Source organism: Fundulus heteroclitus, unplaced genomic scaffold (genome assembly GCF_011125445.2).
Source record: "Fundulus heteroclitus isolate FHET01 unplaced genomic scaffold, MU-UCD_Fhet_4.1 scaffold_143, whole genome shotgun sequence".
Taxonomy (NCBI): Eukaryota; Metazoa; Chordata; class Actinopteri; order Cyprinodontiformes; family Fundulidae; genus Fundulus; species Fundulus heteroclitus.
This window is the reverse complement of record NW_023396555.1, coordinates 136463-156088: the sequence shown is the minus strand read 5'-3', so window position 1 is coordinate 156088 and position 19626 is coordinate 136463. Positions and strand designations below refer to the sequence as shown.

General features: G+C 43.4%; 1 protein-coding gene and 1 long non-coding RNA gene across 2 annotated transcripts; both read left to right on the top strand.

Annotated features, from left to right (window-relative positions):
- Positions 1–739: 739 nt before the first annotated feature.
- Positions 740–16860, top strand: LOC105916629 (NLR family CARD domain-containing protein 3). Its single transcript, XM_036129173.1, has 7 exons — positions 740–782; positions 1307–1406; positions 3619–5472; positions 10945–11130; positions 13547–13720; positions 15908–16078; positions 16751–16860. Exons 1-7 carry the CDS (start codon positions 740–742, stop codon positions 16761–16763), a joined length of 2541 nt encoding a protein of 846 aa, XP_035985066.1. The 3' UTR covers positions 16764–16860.
- A 1203-nt stretch (positions 16861–18063) lies between these two features.
- LOC118558670 lies at positions 18064–19258 on the top strand. The gene is made up of 3 exons (XR_004928422.1): positions 18064–18272; positions 18575–18710; positions 19072–19258. It is a non-coding gene; the product is annotated as an uncharacterized LOC118558670 (long non-coding RNA).
- The last annotated feature ends 368 nt before the right edge of the window (positions 19259–19626 follow it).

Here is a 19626-nt window from a genome sequence, read left to right as displayed (position 1 = left end):
GGATTTTGCAACTCGGGGAGAGAACATCCTAGACTTAGTTTATACAAATATTAAGGGCGCATTCAAGGTAGTCCCCCGCCCCCACCTGGGTACTTCAGACCATCTCTTTGTTATGCCAATTCCTGCATACAAGCCCCTGCTGATCAGAGCTAAACCTGCAGTGAAGCAGGTGAGGGTGTGGACTGAGGGAGCAATGGAGGCGCTCTAGGACTGTTTTGAATGCTCTGACTGGGACATATTTAAAGCTGCTGCAACTTATGAGGACAAGATCGACATTGATGAGTACGCCATGACTGTGTCAGCCTACATCAACAAATACATTGAGGACGTCAGCACCACAAAGACCATCATCACCCAAGCAAATCAACGACCCTGGGTCACTGTGGAGGTCCGTTGAGCGCTAAAAAAAGCACGGAACTCAGGCTTCAAGTCTAGTGACAAGGAGGCTCTGAGGACAGCGAGAGCCAAGTTGAACCGTGCCATCAAGCTAGCGAAGCAGAACCACACTAAGAAAATCCAGGAGCTTTTCCACGACTTCAGCAACACCAGGAGCATGTGGAAAGGCATACAGGCGATCATTGAATACAAAATGCCCTCCCCCCCGGTGGGTGAAGTTGATGCTGACTTCCTAAATGGACTAAATAACTTCTTTGGGAGGTTTGAGGCACTAAACAGCACTCCAGCAGTGAAGGCTGTTGCCCATCAGGAAGAGGAGGTACTCTGCCTTGACACAGCCGACATGTGGAAGACTTTGAGGAGAGTCATCCCGCAGAAGGCCCCAGGTCCCGACAACATACCTGGGCGGGTGCTACAGGAGTGTGCAGGTCAGCTGGCTGGTGTCCTCACAGACATTTTTAACACCTCGTTGGACCACCTGAGCCTGGCACACCTGGAGGAGAAGAACACGCACGTGCGGATGCTGTTCCTGGACTTCAGTTCAGCGTTTAACACCATCATCCCACAGCACCTGGTGGGAAAACTGGACATCTGGACTTCAGCACACCCCTTCGCAACTGGCTGCTAGACTTCCTCACTTACAGACCTCAGTCAGTCCGGGTCGGTCAGAGCACCTCTGATGTCATCACCCTGAGCATGGGCTTCCCTCAGGGCTGCGTCCTGAGCCCCATGCTGTTCACTCTGATGACACACGACTGCGTCCCCAGGTTCACCACCAATCACATCGTGAAGTTTGCTGACGACACAACAGTGGTGGGCCTGATCAGAGACGACAACGACCAGGACTACAGAGAGGAGGTGGAGCAGCTGGTGGGCTGGTGCAGTGACAACAGCCTGATCCTGAACGTAGAGAATACGAAGGAGCTCATCGTCGACTTCAGGAAGATCGGGCCGCACCACGCTCCACTGCTCATCAACAGCTCAGCTGTGGAGATGGTCAGCAGCCCCAAGTTCCTGGGGGTGCACATCACGGACAACCTCACCTGGTCTGTGAACACCACGTCACTGGTGAAGAAGGCACAGAAAAGACTGTACTTCCTGCGGAGGATGAGGAGAGCCCGCCTGCCCCCGCCCATCCTCAAGACCTTCTACAGAAGCACCATAGAGAGCATTCTGACCAGCTGTCTCTCTGTGTGGTATGGAGGCTGCAGTGCCGCCGACTGGAAGAACGTGAGGAGAGTGGTGAGGACAGCAGAAGGGATCATTGGGGCTTCTCTTCCCTCCATTAAGGACCTTTCATCACAGCGATGTGTGTCCCGAGCCCGAAACATCTTAAAAGACCCCTCACACCCACACCATGGACTGTTCTCCCTGCTACCTTCTGGGAAGAGGTTCCGCAGCATTCGCTGTAGGTCCACCAGGTTGTGTAAAAGCTTTTTCCCTGCTGCCATCAGACTGTTGAACTGCTGAAGCTAAAACTGGACTCTGTATCACATGTGTCCTGCATTATTTACATTTCAATTGCTGTACTGTGAAATCACTGCTGCACTTTATCCTGAAACTATCCTGCAAAGTTACTTTATTCTGAAATCCACTGCAATTCACTGAAAATTTCAAACGAAATTTCGTTCTGTACGCACTCTGTGCATACAAAATGACAATAAAGTTTGTCTAAGTCTAAGTCTCTAAGTCTAAGAGTGAGAAAAGCATCTGAAATGTGAACCTGATCCAAGGAGCTGTTTCTCTGGCAGATTAGAGCATTTCCTCCAGATTTCCTTCATTAAGGCTGGAAATGCTGCCAGGAAACATTTTCTGTCTCTCTGCCTCTTCTGTAGCTGGTGTGTTTGTGGGAGAAGGTCAGATAGAAACAGTGAAATGAGGACAATGGTGACCTGATGCTAAAGAGTTTATGTTGCTGAAAGCTGCTGCATGTTTCTGTCAGCATTTCTTCATCTGATCTGCTTTGTGAATCAGATCCTGACAGTGAACAGATACTGGCCACAAAGCAGAGGCAGAACTCTGCTGTCTGACTATCTCACAAGGCTCTGGTTCTAGGGATGGATCCCATTGGTTAGCATCACATCGTGTGACCTAAGAGACCTTCTAATAAGATAAGATGGGCTTTATTGATCTCACAATAGAGAAATTCACTTGCCACATCGGCTCATACAAGAAGGTGCAGAGTAGGAAAGGTGCATTCAGTTATATACAGTGAATCTTCACATATACAAAGGATCAAAAGAATACAAAAGAAATATATATATATATATATATATATATATATATATATACATATACATATATACATACTTATATACATATACCTATACGCTTACCTACATACGTACCTACACGTATATATGTGCATATACATACGTGCATACATTTGTACATACATACGTACATGTCTACTGACATATGTTCAGGTGGTGATAGCAGCAGAAGTCACTACTTCAGGATTATTGCACGGGTTGTAGCCCAGTGTATTAAATAGATAATTGCTCATTAGTCATTGCACATTAGTTATTGCAGTTGTGGTTACAGTTATTTTGCAGCATAGTACAGTCTGGTAGCAGCAGGAATGAATGACCTGCGGTAACGCTCCTTTTTACTGACAGGATGTCTAAGTCTGGCACTAAAGGAGCTGCTCAGCTCCTCTACAGTCTGGTGCAGGGGGTGGAAGGTATTGTCCATGATGAATGTGAGCTTGGACTACACCCTCCTCTCAGCTACTTCCTCCACAGAGTCCAGAGTGCATCCCAGGACAGAAGTGGCCTTCCTCACCAGCTTATTCAGCCTCTGTCTGTCCCGCTCTGTGCTGCCAGGAGCCCAGCAGACGACAGCGTAGAGGAGGGCTGAGGCTACCACAGAGTCATAAAAAGTTTTTAGCAGAGGCCGGCTCACTCCAAAGGACCTCAGCCTCCTCAGGAGGTGGAGGCGGCACTGGCCCTTCTTATACAGAGCGTCGGTGTTATGAGTCCAGTCCAGTTTATTGTTGACATGAACACCCAGGTATTTGAAACTCTCCACAGTTTCTATGTCCTGCCCCTGGATGTTCACGGGGGAGTGGGGTGGGGGTCTTCTCCTGAGGTCGATCACCATTTCCTTGGTCTTACTGGTGTTTAAGCACAGATGGTTCTTCTCACACCAGTCCACAAAGTCCATGATGACCGACCGGTACTCCAGCTTTGATGGCAATGATGACACCTCCTGATGTTCCAGATGTTTCTGTTCCAACCTCATCACTAAATCAGGTTTTTTCTTCAGTTGTCTCTTCTTCTCTTTTCCAGCAGATGTTGGTCTGCAGGAGGTTCTAGAGGAACATAAGATCAGTCTGAGGAGGAGATGTGAACGTGTGACTGAAGGAAGTGATGAACCAGGAAGGAGAACCCTCCTCAACAGGATCTACACAGATCTCTACATCACAGAGGGACAGAGTGAAGAGGTTAATGCCCAACATGAGGTGGGGCAGCTGGAGAGAGTTTCCAGGATTCAGAACCTCCATGACTCTCCAATCGGGTGCCACGACATCTTTAAAGCCTTACCTGACCAACATGGAGCCATCAGAGTGGTTCTGACCAACGGCGTCGCTGGTGTTGGAAAAACCTTCTCAGTGCAGAAGTTCACTCTGGACTGGGCCGAGGGCTTGGAGAACCAAGATGTCCGTGTGGTGGTTCTGCTGTCGTTCAGGGAACTGAACCTGATCAGAGGTGAGCAGCACAGTCTTCTCACGCTGCTCCATGTTTTCCATCCAACCCTCCAGAAGCTCCCAGCAGAGCAGCTGGCTGCCCAGAAACTTCTCTTCATCTTTGACGGCCTGGATGAAAGCAGACTTTCTCTGGACTTCAAGGACAGTCGGCTGGTTTCTGACGTCACACAGAAGTCATCAGTCGACGTTCTGCTGACAAACCTTATCAAGGGGAACCTGCTTCCCGCGGCTCTGGTCTGGATCACCACCAGACCTGCAGCGGCCAATCAGATCCCTCCTTCATGTGTTGCCAGGGTAACAGAGGTACGAGGCTTCACTGATGCCCAGAAGGAGGAGTACTTCAGGAGGAGGTTCAGTGATGAAGAGCTGTCCAGCAGAATCATCTCCCACATCAAGACCTCCAGGAGCCTCCACATCATGTGTGGAATCCCAGTCTTCTGCTGGATCACTGCTACGGTTCTGGAGAACATGTTGACCACAGAGCAGAGAGGAGAGCTGCCCAAGACCATGACTGACATGTACTCTCACTTCCTGCTGGTCCAGACCAGGAAGAAGAAGAACAAGTACCATGGAGGACATGGGAGGAGTCCACAGGAGCTGATGGAGGCTGACGGGGGAGTTCTCCTGAAGCTGGGGAGGCTGGCGTTGGACCATCTGGAGAAAGGAAACATCATGTTCTACCAAGAAGACCTGGAGCAGTGTGGTCTGGATGTCACAGAGGCCTCGGTGTACTCAGGAGTTTGTACAGAGATCTTCAAGAGAGAGAGCGTGATCTTCCAGAAAGCAGTGTACTGCTTTGTTCATCTGAGCATTCAGGAGTTTCTGGCTGCAGTATACATGTTCCACTGCTTCACCTCCAGGAACACAGAGGTGGTGGAGAACTTCCTGGGACAAGAATACAGAGAAACATCTCTGGAGGACTTCCTGAAGAGAATCATGGATAAATCCCTCAGAAGTAAAAATGGCCACCTGGACCTGTTTGCTCGCTTCCTTCATGGCCTCTCTGTGGAGTCCAACCAGAAACTCTTAGGAGGCCTGCTGGGTCAGACAAAGAACAGTCCAGGAACCATCCAGAGAGTCATCACCAACCTCAAGGAGAAAACTGGAGGAATCTCTCCTGACAGAAACATCAACATCTTCCACTGTCTGATGGAGATGAAGGACCTCTCAGTTTATCAGGAGATCCAACAGTTCCTGAAATCAGAGAACAGATCAGAGGAGCTCTCAGAGATCCAGTGCTCAGCTCTGGCCTACATGCTGCAGATGTCAGAGGAGGTTCTGGATGAGTTGGACCTGGAGAAGTACAACACATCAGCAGCAGGACGACTGAGACTGATTCCAGCTGTGAGGAACTGCAGAAAGGCTCGGTGAGTCCAGATGTCTTCATTGAGTGATGCTGATTCAGCATTATTGGTGTCCTGTTTATTCTTCATTATTCTAATCAGTTCTTATGGAGCCCCTAAAGGGACATGGTGGGAAAAAAAACATTTGCGAGATCTCGCCAACGTTTTCCTATGTCAGCGAACCGGAAGTAAAGCAGACACAGTTTATTCACAGTTTATTGATTTCTATTTTGGTATTGGCCTGACATGTAAAGACATTAAATCCATACTTTGCTGCAGACATGGATTTGACATAAGTGAGAGACATTTGAAAAGAATACTCATTCGGCCCGTGTAGGAGCCATTTTTCGTTTCCTGTGTTTAATGTCACCAGGGGGCGTATTTCATTTTGAGTTCTGAGTGTCTGATGGGGGATGGGGTTATTTAAGGTTAACCAGGATTGTGTTCAGGTGTTGTTAATGGGAAGAGGCAACAGTTTTCTATTGTGCTTGGTTTGGATTAAAGTTGAATGTAGGTGGATCTAAATGGAAACAGTAAGACAATAGACATTGTTCTGATAATAAATTACTTTATTATAAGTCAAACTGAAGATCGGCCTTGCGAATCTTAATCGAGCGCACATAAAACCAACGCCTTTTAGGCACAGCAACCAGTAGCCTAAAATATAGGATTTTAGCTGCTACATTTAGGTAGAAAACTGCCTCGTTTGGAAGCTCCACCGATCCTTCTGCATTGTGGTGCCAAGAAGCTGCAAGTAAACACAGCACCGAAGCAGGCTATTGGAGCCGCCGGTCAAAGTGAGCGCTGAGGGGCGATTGGACACCTGACATCAGAACCAGAACTGCAGAGGAGCGAAAGGAAATCTGGTTGCACTCCTGGCATGTGCAGCTGCTTTAAAGGAGAAGCATGCGCTGGAGGAGCAGGAACACCTGTTAAAGAAAAGAAAGGAACACCTTGAGATGGCTACTAAAATAGCTGCTACTAATGCCAAGCTAATGGTGCTAGAGGGCAGCACTAAAGGCAGCATCACATCTAAGCATTCTGATGGAATGGATTCATATGTTAGAAAAGGTGCAAGGCCCAAGATCAAACCTACTTTACTCCTTTCACAAGCTTCACAGGTGGTTACCAAACCTACAAAGAACCTTCAAGAAGATGCTGGACTGCTGTTGGATAAAGAGGTTGAGTTAGATCTAAGTACAGCCTATAAAAAACATATTCCACCTCAGGTGGATGACGCTGTTTGCAATACTTTGGTGTCACAAATGGCTCCCCCTGCAGTTCAATTTTCTAAAGCTTCTGTTATTTGATCCGATCTCAATGTTACCACTCAGAACAGTCTGCTTCCATCCAATCAAATTCAACCTGCTGGAGACCTTTACAATGTGCTGAAACAACAGAATGACATAACAGCTCTACTGGTTCAAATGCAAACAAGCCAGTTACTGCCTCACCGAGAAATTCCCATCTACAATGGAGATCTTTTACACTTCAACTCCTTTATGAAAGCCTTTGAACATTGTGTGGAAGCAAAGAGCAGTTGTAAAGGAGACTGCTTGTACTACCTGGAACAGTACACCAAGGGGCAACCAAGAGAACTCGTATGTAGCTGCCTTCACATGACTGCAGAAAGAGGATATGCGGTGGCCAAGCAACTCCTCAAAGAACATTTTGGTAATGAATTTAATATTATTGCAGCCCACATGGAAAAGGTCACTGGTTGGCCTAACATTAAAGGTGAAGATGCTAAAGCATTAAAGGCATTTGGACTGTTCCTTCGTGAATGCTGCAATGCAATGGAGGAACTGCAGTATTTGAATGAGTTAAGCATGCCAGCTAACATGAAAATCTTGATTTAAATGTTTCCTTTTAAACTACGAGAAAAATGGAGAACAAAACCAAATGAGATTTTTGAGAGAACTAGTCAAAGAGCAAGTTTCAGAGATATTGTTGCTTTTATTGAACACCAGATTAGAATAATCTCAGATCCGGTTTTTGGAGATATACAGGATTTACAAGTTGCTAGGGGAATCATAAGACCTAGAAAACCTCAAATAAAGTCACAGTTTTAAAAAAAACAGCTTTGTCACTCATGTTTTTGTTAAAGATGACTGCAACATGACTTCTCTCAAAAAGGAGGTAACTGTTGTTGACAAATCTAATTTATCCTGTCTGTATTGTACACAGGATGGTCATGTATTGGAACAATGTCGACAGTTAGGAAAGAAGTCACACAGGAAAAACTAGACTTTCAAAAAGACAAAGGTTTATGTTTTGGTTGCTTGGATACAGGACATTTAAGCAAGAACTGTGATAAGCGCATCGCTTGCAAACACTGTAACCAAAAGCATCCCAGCATTTTGCACATTGGACAGAAGGAAAAAAAACATCAGAAAGAGTTGGATCAGGCAGCAAAGGGCTGTAAAACCTCTTCTACTTGTGATCATACTTGGGCTGGCCACCATAAAGGGATTCTTCCCATCCTGCCTGTGAAAGTGAAAAGTTCAAAGGGAACTAAGATCATTAAAACATACGCCTTTTTGGATCCAGAGAGCACCGATACATTCTGCTCTGAAAGACTTCTTAATTAACTCAACATTCAAGGTGGAAGGCTCAGATTCATCTGTGGAGAATGGGTCATAGTAAAACAATGACAACCTCTATCATTAAAGGGCTGGAGATTTCAGAAATAAATGGAAGTCATTTCTATCAGCTTCCCATTGTGTTTACACAAAAAGAAATGCCAGTTTCCACCGACAATATCATCAGTGAGGAGGAGCTTTCAAAATGGTCATACCTAAAGGACATTAATTTTCCTCGCATACATGCTGTTGTAGACCTCCTAGTTGGCACAAATGCATCAAAACTAATGGAACCTTGGGAGGTGATTTTGGTCATACAAGGAAGGCAGTAACTGCAGGAAAGTTGTTGGTTGTTCTTGGCGGACAAGGCGTTTAGCTCTGCAGTACTGTGTGATCGGGATAGCTTGGTCTCTGCCACGTTCTTTGAACTGGCTACAGTCCGATTCAAGCAGATTCTCCTCACATTTGAAGTGGGTTCTGCTGCCGGCTTTTCAGCTCCATCTGGGGTTCGCTTCCCTGTAAAGGCTGAGGAGAAATACAACAGAGCTGTTTTTGGCAGGCAGGATCCTTCCTCCTGCTACCGACGATGAGGTTAAGACAGCAGACTTTGCTCTGATTTGCCCGGACATGTTCCCCGGACGACGAGAGTTTTCTCCAGATGCCAGGGAGGTCCACCATTGAAGCATGCAGACGAGTTTAGGTCCAGGCACCTTCCTTCAGATGTTGGCTTTTGTGTATCGGTCAGGCCCGTGCAGGGCATCATTGTTCAGGCCTCCTCCTTTCTCTCAGCAGTAAGGAAGGTCCAAGGAGGTGAGTTCCACAGAACGGCTGGTCTGGGGAGCATGTGGCTTTTGGGTCTTCAGTCACATGGCTGCTGAGGAAGGAGACTCCCCTCTCCTTGGGAGCCCCAGAGGAGTGTAATGAGAAGAGAGCATTTGTCTGTGGGGGAAAACTTTATAGCAAGAGGGAACCCCTGCTGGGGAGAAGGGCCATCCCAGCTGACTATCCCTCCCCTGTGGCTGTGTCAGAATTCAATCTGACCCCAACTGTTTTTCATGGCGGTGATATAGCATAACAACAGCCTTTTAAACCAAAAATGGATGGAAAGTCCTACATTTTTGTGGGAACCTGAAGACAAGTAGCCCAAGCCTCTGATGGATTTCTGTATGACTACTGATGACCCAGAGCTAAAGCAAACTACCTTAATCAATGCTACAGTCATTAACTCAAATGCAACTTCTCAGTTAATAGCATTCTTCTCAGACTGGCAAAAATTAAAGTCTACAGTTGTTTGGTTCATCAAGCTAAAGGGAGTTCTGCTGAAACTGAGTAAGAGAAGAAAGGAACTGAAACTGACCAATTCAAATATGACTGAAACATCAACACTGGAGTTGTCAAAAACCTGCTGGGAAATCAAAGTGTGTCTCTAGAAGAGCTCACACAAGCTGAGACAGCCATAATTTCCTTTTGCCAAAAAGAAAGATTCCCTGATGAGTTCACCACATTAACATACCGCAACTCGGAAATACCCAGAAGCAGCCCAATTCACAAACTGGTCCCTGTGTTGCAAGACGGGCTTTTGCGTGTTGGAGGCCGGCTGAGTAAAGCAGCCATTCCTTGCCAAAGGACTAGCACATGTCCTACCTTATCCTCCAACATTTTCACACTTGCAGCTTGGTCATGGAGGTAGAAATCATTTGAAATAGTTTGGGATTTGTGGTGGTTTGATTTTGTACTTTGTTTTATGTTATCAGTTCTTCTGGCCTGCTCAGATCACTTCTGTCACCAGCCTTTAATCAGTTCACCTGCTAGCATTCTCTAAGCTCACCTCACCACCTATCTGTTTGCCTGTAATTTCCTTGTTTAGTCACCAGCCAATCAGTTTGGTTCATCTGTCAGTCACTTCCCTCCATTTGATTAGTTCCACCTGTTTTCTGTAATTGGTTTCTACTCTGTTCACCTGCTCACATCCTATTTATTCCTGCTTCACTCCTTTGTTCAGTGCCAGGTCGTCTTGTCATGTTTATGGGTGAGTCAAATACTGATCTCATGTTGGTTTTGTTTTTGGATTTTTGACCCTGTTTTTCCCTCCAGAGTACCTGAGCTATTCTGTCACATCATGTTACCTGTCAGCTTCTGTTCCCATGAAGTTCTGGATGTTTTTCTGTAGTCTTTTTGATTCTTCAGTCCTTTTTGGTGTTGCTCTGCTTTTTGTTTAATAAATTCCTTTTTTTTTAAAGAACGTCTGCTGGTCTGGCTGACTTCTGGGTCTGTTACCGTGATTCATTACAGGAGAGCATGCTCTGAAGAAAACCTGCTTTATTGATGGAGTTGTAGTAACACACTGTGTTATACTGGAAGTAACGTAATGCCGTTACCTGTTACATTAAGTGATGACTCTCTTTTACTAAATGAAAACCGGAACCTCCTATTTTCTTTTTGATACATTACCAATAATTTTACCCAGTTTGGTCACTTCCAGTAAAAGTAAGAGGCGTCACTTGTATGTATAGTTAGAGATGATTTGTAAGTGAGATGAACCCAAAACAACCATAGCGTATTATCACTAAACTCAGATATGTCTAGAGATAATCTGGTGATAATTTACATGGAGGAGACGGCCAAATGCTAACATGGACATCCAGATCTATTTAGTCAGTTCTGTTGTTTTTCTGTAGATGATCTTTCTTCATCTTTGTGGTTAAATGAAGCTTTTAACCAAAGCAGAGACACAGCAGCTCTGCAGTAGAACCAAGACCTGAAGAGATTCTCTGTGTGGGTCAAACAGGACATTGATGTGAAGAGCAGATGTTCATCTGATGATGGCATCACTGTTTAGTCATCATCTTTTAGTATATCAGTGTTTATTAGTCTGATTTAACTAGAACTGATGTTTTTGTTTCTCTGATCACAGACTAGTGGGCTGTATTCTCTCACCGACTGAATGTGAAGTTGTGGTCTCAGCTCTGAAGTCCAACCCCTCCCTGACTGAACTGGAAATAGATCAGATCTATAATAGAGGCACAACCTTTGGAGACTCTGAGATGAAGCGTCTCTGTGAGATCCTGGAGTATTCAGTCTGTAAAGTAAAGAAGCTGAGGTTGGTTTTATCTTCACTGCTACTTTAATACTTATTTTAAGTCATCGTTTTGATTTGACATATTTTATTTAAAGACAACCTGCTGTCCAAATGTTTTGCCTTGTAAATCATTTCTTTTATTATTTAATCATTACAGAGTATTGAACAGTTCAGAGGTAAAATGTTTGGACTCAAGAACAAAATTTAGTAAAATAAGTCAAATGATGTGAATTAATGATGGAGATGTTTCAGTTTAATTTGGGAAAGATTCAGATGACAAGATAAGATAATGTAACTTTATTTTTCATTCTTAGTCACATCATTACATCAAAGATTAATTTTTGCTCCTAGAGGAGTAGTGCCAGGACCACATACAGACACACAAATAAATTTAAATAAAAAGATTAAAATAGTATTATCTAAAAAAATGACTGCTTGAGAGGAACAAAGACACAAAATCTAAAATAAATAAACCAATGCCTCCACCAGGTTCCACCACCTCAGCTTTGTCCTGAAGCTGCTGTTCTGTTGGTCCGGGTCAGAGGAACCGTCCTCTTCAGTCTTACAGCTCAATCAGACAGAACCAGGATCCAGCAGTGTGGCTATTAAAACTACACCACAATACTGAAAAGTAAAACCTCTACTGCAGCAGACGGTCTCTGGACTCAGCGGTACCATTCAGTAACAACCCAACAAGTTTGAGCAACAAGAAGTAAAACAAAGAAAACTGGATGAACATAATTTATATTATTATGCAGGCCAATCTCATCAAATGTATTGTGAAAATGTTACATTTTTGATCCACATACGAGAAAGTCATAGATTCATCAGAGTGAAATATTCAAAGCCTTTATCTCTGGTCAGTTTGATGATTCTGGCTTAAAGAGAATAAGATAATATAGGGCTTCATTGATCTCACATTGGAGAAATTTACTTGTCACACATCAGCTTAATAAAAATAAAGGAGGTGCCAAAAGGAGGAGAGGTGCATAAGGTATAAGGTATATACAGTGTGTCCACATATGTACAGTGTATAAAAAAATTCAAATAAATTAAAGTACAGGGGAAATAAAGCAGATATTTAGGGTGACTTAGGTACACTCAGGTGACCTGTATACAAATGGAATGATGTTTTACATTAAGTGGTACCAGGTAAGAACACTGTGAGGTAGTGAGATATCTATACAGCTGAAGTCGCTTATTAAACAGGATTATTTAACAGTGTTATGGCACAGTGTATTAAATAGTAATTGCATCTTAGTTATTGCACATTAGTTATTACAGTTATATTTACAGTTACAGTGCAGCATTGTAAAGTCTGCAGCAGGGATGAATGACCTATGGTAGTGCTCCTTTTTACAGACAGGATGATAATATAAGTCTGTCACTAAAGGAGCTGCTCAGCTCCTCTACAGTCTGGTGCAGGGGGTGAGAGGTGTTGTCATAGAAAGTCTTTAGCAGGGGCACGCTCACACCAAAGGACCTCAGGCTGCAAGTTTGCTGGTTCAAATCCCACAGGCTCCTGCCCTGGGTCCCTGAGCAAGACCCTTAGACCCAGAATGATCCCTGGTGCCACCCAGTGGCAGCCCACTGCTCCCTGAGGGACGGTTAAATGCAGAGGACACATTTCATTGGTTTACAAAGATGTGATGAAATATCCAGATGATTATTATTTAATCCAAAACTCTGAGCTGCCCTCAGGTCTTCAGGAAGGCTGATCCACAGCTGAGGGTCGCAGGTGGAGAAAGTTTCCTCATCATAGGTTTTAATTCTCAGAATGACCCACCAGGCACACAGAGATCCACTGAGAACAACTGACCCAGTATGATGGAGCACATCTGAGCCCAGCAGCAGAACATGGGACCAATGTTCAATGATCAGGGACTGAAGGAGCAGAACTGTAAACAGACGCCATGTTTCCTTAGAGAAAAGCCTCCATGCAGGCTGCTGGTTTAGGCTGCTGGTTTAAGTTGAAGATCCAAAACAACCTGAGCTGAAACTCTGTTAAATGATCCATGTTTAGAACATTATGGGTCTGAGAACCATTGTTCTAGCAGAACCCTGACCCAGACTAGAAGACAGCAGCATTGTAAACAGATGCCAGAGCGATCAGAGTTAAATATCCAGCAGCAGCAAGTGATCATGGATGGATTTATGTTCAAGTAGAGTTTATTGTTGGCTGGTAATATCCAACCTCTACTGCCCCCCACCCCAACCCCAGAACTTTCACAGGTCATGATAACATGTTCTGGTTCTGCTGGGTTTAACTCTTTAAATCAGTTCTATTGGATCAAATATCAGACATCAGTTCATCATGTTTCTGGGACTTTTACATTCAAGGAAATTAATTTTCTACATTTTATCATTTATTTGTTTATATTTCAGTTTGACCCTGCATCCTGTTGGCTTCAGCTCACATATTTTATTCTTTATTCAGCTTGTGGAACTGCAGGTTGTCAGACATCAGCTACTGTTCTCTGGGTTCAGCTCTGAAGTCCAACCCGTCCCATCTGACAGAACTGGACCTTAGAGACAACAACCTGAAAGATGATGGAGTGAAGGAGCTCTGTGGTTTTCTCCAGACTCCCCTCTGCAAACTACAGAAACTGAGGTCAGACTCCATGTTTTAGTTCTGATATTTGTGATGTGAAAGTTTTGTGTTGACACTAAACTGCAGATATCTGGCTGATATTCTACTGATCCACACTGAGGATCTTCATGGAAAGTCTGCTTTCTTCCTCACTGCTTTGGTCCAGTTAAAGTTTCTTTCTTTGTCTCTCTGTTGTCTCTCTATTTTGTCTTTCTGTGTGTAACCGAGTCTGAGCCCTGATCTCAGGTCAGAACCGGACAGCATTCGGACCCCCTGTGTGTATAAATGCCCCTCATGTGAAGCGGGTCAGAGGGGATTCAAGCCAGTGAATTTCAGCTCCTGGAATCTGTCTGACAGGAACAAATATATAATCCCTGATTAATGCTTCAGCACTTTTAGAAGCTCTGGACTAACTGACTAAGACAGTCAGACACAACATATCACAGTACCAGGTTCTGGTTCTGGGAGCTTCAGCTCCTAAAGTCAGTCTCCATTAAATATTCTCCATGGCATCATGTTTTTATGGCTGTGGAATAATTAAAATAGTTCATTAATCTGCATTAATCTCCATTTGTTCATATTTCCTCCACAATTGCTGCTGAACCTGAGTTTGTGTTGATGTAGCTGCTGGTGGAACTTACAGAGGTGAAGAGCTGAAGTCAGCAGGGCTGTCATTTAGAAAGCTTGCTTACACTAAATGGACCTGAAATGTGCATATGCCACTTTCCACCAGAAGTTAGGATCTATAAAAATGAACTTGAGGGGAAAATGTGTGGTCCTCATGCCAGCTCTGACCCAGGCATACGCTCATTTTGGAGACTCGGATGGTGACGTGGTGAATTACAGCCAACTTCCATGAGGATTCCTCTCAGACATTCAGTTTCACTCCATATCAGACTTTAATCATAGATCATCTTGATCAGAAACATTAAAACCTCAGTATTATTCATTCTGCTGCTGGTGACTCTTAAATACATCTGGGACATTTCAAATAAATCAAAATGCCCATAAGCCATATTAAATGTTAAATCAAAGTCTGCTAACATCTTCTCTGGGTTTTCTACCTTCACATTCCTCTCTCCAATGATCACCAGGGTGACGTGTTCCATAGGTTATTGTGACGAGGTGAGCAGCAATCACTTTAATTGCTGGAAACAGTGAAACACACTCGTGCATAATGCTGCTCGCTGGATGCATTGGCACTGCTGGAAGACCGTACAGATGGAGAATTGAGGAAACGTGCTTTCAAGGATAAAATATTTCCTGGCCAATAATGAGGACTGGCCAATATTCTGCTTCTGACTCCCAGCATGCAGTGTGCTGTTCCCTACAGGGGAAAGTGGCTCCACCTCCCTCTGAGGAGCTGAAAGGCAGCTCTCCAACCCCAGAGAGCAGAGAAGGAGGCTTTCTGCTCACGCCCAGGCAGTGCTCACCTTTCTTGGGAGGGGGGGTAATAATGGTGAGAAAACCTCTCTCCTCTGAATGTGGATCTGAACCCACAGCCACAGTGGAATTTCAGCACAGCGTGGTTTACTTTTTAGCAACTTTAGAAACTTTTTAGCAACTTATTTTAACAGCTTATTAACAACTTGTTTTAATGTGGACAACATCTGAGCTTTTTCCTCTGATTTTCACATTTAATAAACGCCTCTCTGGGAAATTTTCCCAACGTTCCTTTGCTTTTTGTCCGTGGCTGCCACGTCATCATGATGAAAAAATTATCAGCTGACACATTTAATACACATTAACATTCATGAGGTGCTTTGCATCAACCGTTTCTGGTTGAATCTGGGCGTGTAGAGGGCAGAACCTGAGCCAGAACCTGGTACCAAATGTATCACTACAGCTGGGATCTACAAAGGAAATTGGCTGCTGGTGTGCCTGAGCATGGTTTTATTAATCTGAATATTTTTTGCCATACTTCATTTTCTTTTTCTTGTTGTTCACTTTTAGTATGTATTCCACACAGTTTTATAAATGAGAGCGAGGACTGTAAAAACTGCTAAACAAGTTTTAACTATTGAAAGTTCTGATATTGTTGATTGTTTGAAGAGCTGAAGTCAGCAGGTCTTTATTGAAGCAGCAGCTTGTCATTAATATTAATAACAACAATAATAATAATTAATATTAATTCTTTAACTGGTTCTGTTGGACTGTTAGAACCTGCATCCTGGTGGCTTCAGCTCACATCTTTTATTCTTTATTCAGATTGGAGAACTGCAGTTTGTCAGAGATCAGCTGTGATTATCTGGTATCGGCTCTGAAGTCCAACCCGTCCCATCTGACAGATCTGTACCTGATAGACAACAACCTGAAGGATTCAGATGTTCAGCAGCTGCAGGATCTTGTAAACAGTCCAGACTATGAACTGGAAACTCTGTAAGTAGATGGTTGGAGTGAGTCCAGCTGCTGTCAGAAGAACTGTTCTGAACCCAGTTTGTACCAAAGCAAAGATCCTGTGTTTCCAGTAAAGCTGCAGCTTCTCAGTGGGAGTACAATGCTGACAGGCTTCCTGATTGGACACAAAGACAACAATGAGCCAATCAGAGGAGCCAGAAGCTTGTTGTGTTCCTGTGTTTGTGTCCATGTGAAGATGACTGTTGTTGTTTTCATGTCTCCAGTAAATGCAGCTGGATTCCAGCTGACAGCCTTCCACCATGTCTAGAGACAGTGGTCCTCATTCATCAAGCTGTGGAGCATCAGATCTGATCTCAGACTCTTTGCTCTCTCATTTCAACAGGAAACATCTGATCAGTTTCATCTTAGTCACAGCTCTGAGATCAGTCTGACTGCAGCCTGGAAATCACTGATTTCACAGCCCATCATTACATTTATTTACCATGTGGTCGTTCTACAGAGCAGATGCTCTGCTGAAGTCCACTCAGCACATCTGAACATGTGTCCTTCTCTCATTAGTTTCATCCAGATGTGTTCAGGGACAGCCTCCGTGTTTCTTAGTCAGCTGATGTTTCAGGAACAGATGAGATGTTCAGCTTCCCGAGGCTGGGAACACTTTCTGATCTCCTCTGTTGCTCCTTCTTCTCTCTACAGGGTGTCGAGGTGAAGATCTTAGTAGAGGAGAGAAGCTGAGCTGTCCTGATGATCCTGAGGTTGAAGCTGCAGCAGTTTGAGTTTAAAGAGACTGACTGGATCCTGATGATGAACTCTGACCTTAGAGATGTTGATCCTGTTTATCTGATCATGTCTGTCATTTAGTGTCTGATATTGTTTGTCTCTGTGGACCAATGAAGATGAAATGAAAACTAAGCTGCATTTGGTGGCTCCATGTAGTTTTGATCTGAATCTGATGAAAATGCAAAGTTTATCTTTATTCTCTCTGTTTCATGTTCAGCCTGTAACCCAGAAATCTGAAATAAAGCTCAACTCTAAAGTTTTCAGGCTGTAAAATGATGGTTTCTTCAATCAGAGGATGAAGCTTTTCTTCAGGATTTTAGATCAAATCTTTTTATTTCCTTCTTTCTGAAGGTAAAATCTAAAACTGAGTAAAGATAATGTTTGATCTGCTCCAGCTTCTCCTGTGGTGAGCATGGAAACACTTTCTGCAGCAGCTCAGAGACTTTCAGATCTTGTTTGGATGATTTTCTCTGTTCTTCCTGCAGAACGGTTCTGGTTCTGTTGGATCTGTGGCTCATCATGCAGCTCTGCTCTGCTGAGGTCGGAACATAGATTTTAATCCTGTTTAGGGACTGTGGGGGTAAAACCTTCACCTGCAGCTCCTCATGAAGTCCACTGTGGGCGTTGAAGAAGGAAAAGAGATTTTCTCTTTTCATCATAAATTCAAACATGAATCATTTAATTTTTTTCTCGTTTCCTGGACATTTCAGACGGACCAGAACCAGAAGCTGCTCTATAGAACCTGGATCCTCAGATTGTCTCCCTGTTATATAAATAACTTTAATACCTGAGAAAGACGACATCTGACATCCAAGCAGACAGGCAGAGAGAGAGAAAATAATTTTAGATGTGTTGAATTTTAAAGTTGGAGTTAAAATGAGGAATTATAAAATGATTCATGCATCAAACAGGGATTACTAGATTTAGTCAGAACTAAGTTTAAAAGCAGAAGTTTAACAAGTTATCTGGATCCTTTGGTTCAGTTTCTAGCTTTAAAACATCCATTAGAACCAAAGATCAGCAGGTCGTGTCTCACTTGATTCCCACTAAAAATCTCTGAGTGGAAATGAAAAGCTGGACTGTCAGTGTGGTTCAGTCAGAGCAGCTTTAGAGAACATTCATCTGACGGAAACGTGAGAATCTTAGAGGAACATTTCTCTGTTCATTTGTTCTGAAACATTTGTTTTATGGATGTTTCCTGTGGTTTCCAGCCTTCATTCTGTCTCCATCAGGATAGGGGACCAGCAGGTGGCACTGCTGAGCAGCTTCAGCTTTCTATGGAGCCACATTAGCAGAACCTTAAATGGATCCAAACTGTTAGGCCAGATCCAGGCAGCCTTCGTGTTCTCTACATGATCTGGGATGAACAGAAAAGCTCGGAGCACATTGTTGGAAACTGTGGCACAAAGAATGGAGTGAATCATTTCTTCATGGGCAGGTATGTACCTAGGATGAAACATCTGATACAATTTGGCTAAATAGTTTTAGTGCCAGGAAATAAAAAATAAGCTGAGCCAGCAGTTTATGTCTGTAAACATGAAATGCCGCTACAGCCATGGAGAAACCTTTCGGAAGAGCTTCTCTGGTTTTCTAAACACAATACAGTGAGTTATTAATATGAACAGAAATATTGAGTCAAACATCCAGGAAGATGCTCACATGCATCTGTGAGAAAAGTTCCCACGCAGCGTCGTCTATGAAATGCAGATGAATGTTTTTGTCCTGACATCTTTTCAGCAGCTCACTGATGACAGATTCTGGATCTGCAAGCCTGCTTCAAGAAGAAAAAACTGATAAATACATGAGAAAATATGATACAAACAGAGAATTCAGCATTTCTGGAAAGCATCTGAGGGTTTTCCATCTCTAACCACAGGTAATGACTTCTGCCCAGATTAATGAACGCACCTTTCTCCAAGAGTTCAACAACATTAATGGCATTTCATGGCGGCAGCAGCTTTAGATACACCAGTTATGTCACGTTTGCTTTGCTGGTTCTGGATCAGAGTAAATTTGCAGCTTTGAAGTTGCTACAGTCCTGATCAATGGAGAAAACAGAGGTTGTCAGTCAAGCTATTATAACTGGAACAAAATCCAGATTATGTCAAAGAAAACCATGATCCCAACACTGAACATCTTTGAATGCAGGAATCAGTTTGTTCTCTATCAGAAACATCATTTGGACGCAATGAGGACTAATGACAGCAGAAATATGACAATATATTTTCTCCCTTCAGTTGGTCTGGAGCCATCAGGATGAGACAGCAGATCTTCTTCTCCACCTTCATCATCCTCACAAACATGCTGCTACTAGCAAGGCCTCTGACACACTTCTTCTTCTTCTTTATGGTTTTTTCTGGCGGTTGGCATGCAACGAAACGGTGCATTACCGCCACCAACTGGTTTGGAGTGTGGATCAGAATGACTTATTTATACTACCTAAAATAAATTAAACCAAACTACCAAAACAAAACAAACACCCCCAAAAAAAATATATATAAAAAAATTAAATCCTATCAATTAAATTACTTAATCTAAGATAATGAAACATAATCCCATAACACTCATCTCTTGAATTACTTCTAAGCATTTCTATTAAATCAAATTTTATTCTTTTCCTTTTTAAATTTTTAACCATTTCCCTTCTTTCTTCTTCATATTTCTTACAGTATATCATAATATGCTTAACTGTTTCTTGTTCCCCACAATACTCACATCTTTCAGTGTTATGCTTCCCTATTTTGAATAATGTTCCATTTAATCCTGTGTGCCCAAATCTAAGTCTTGATAGG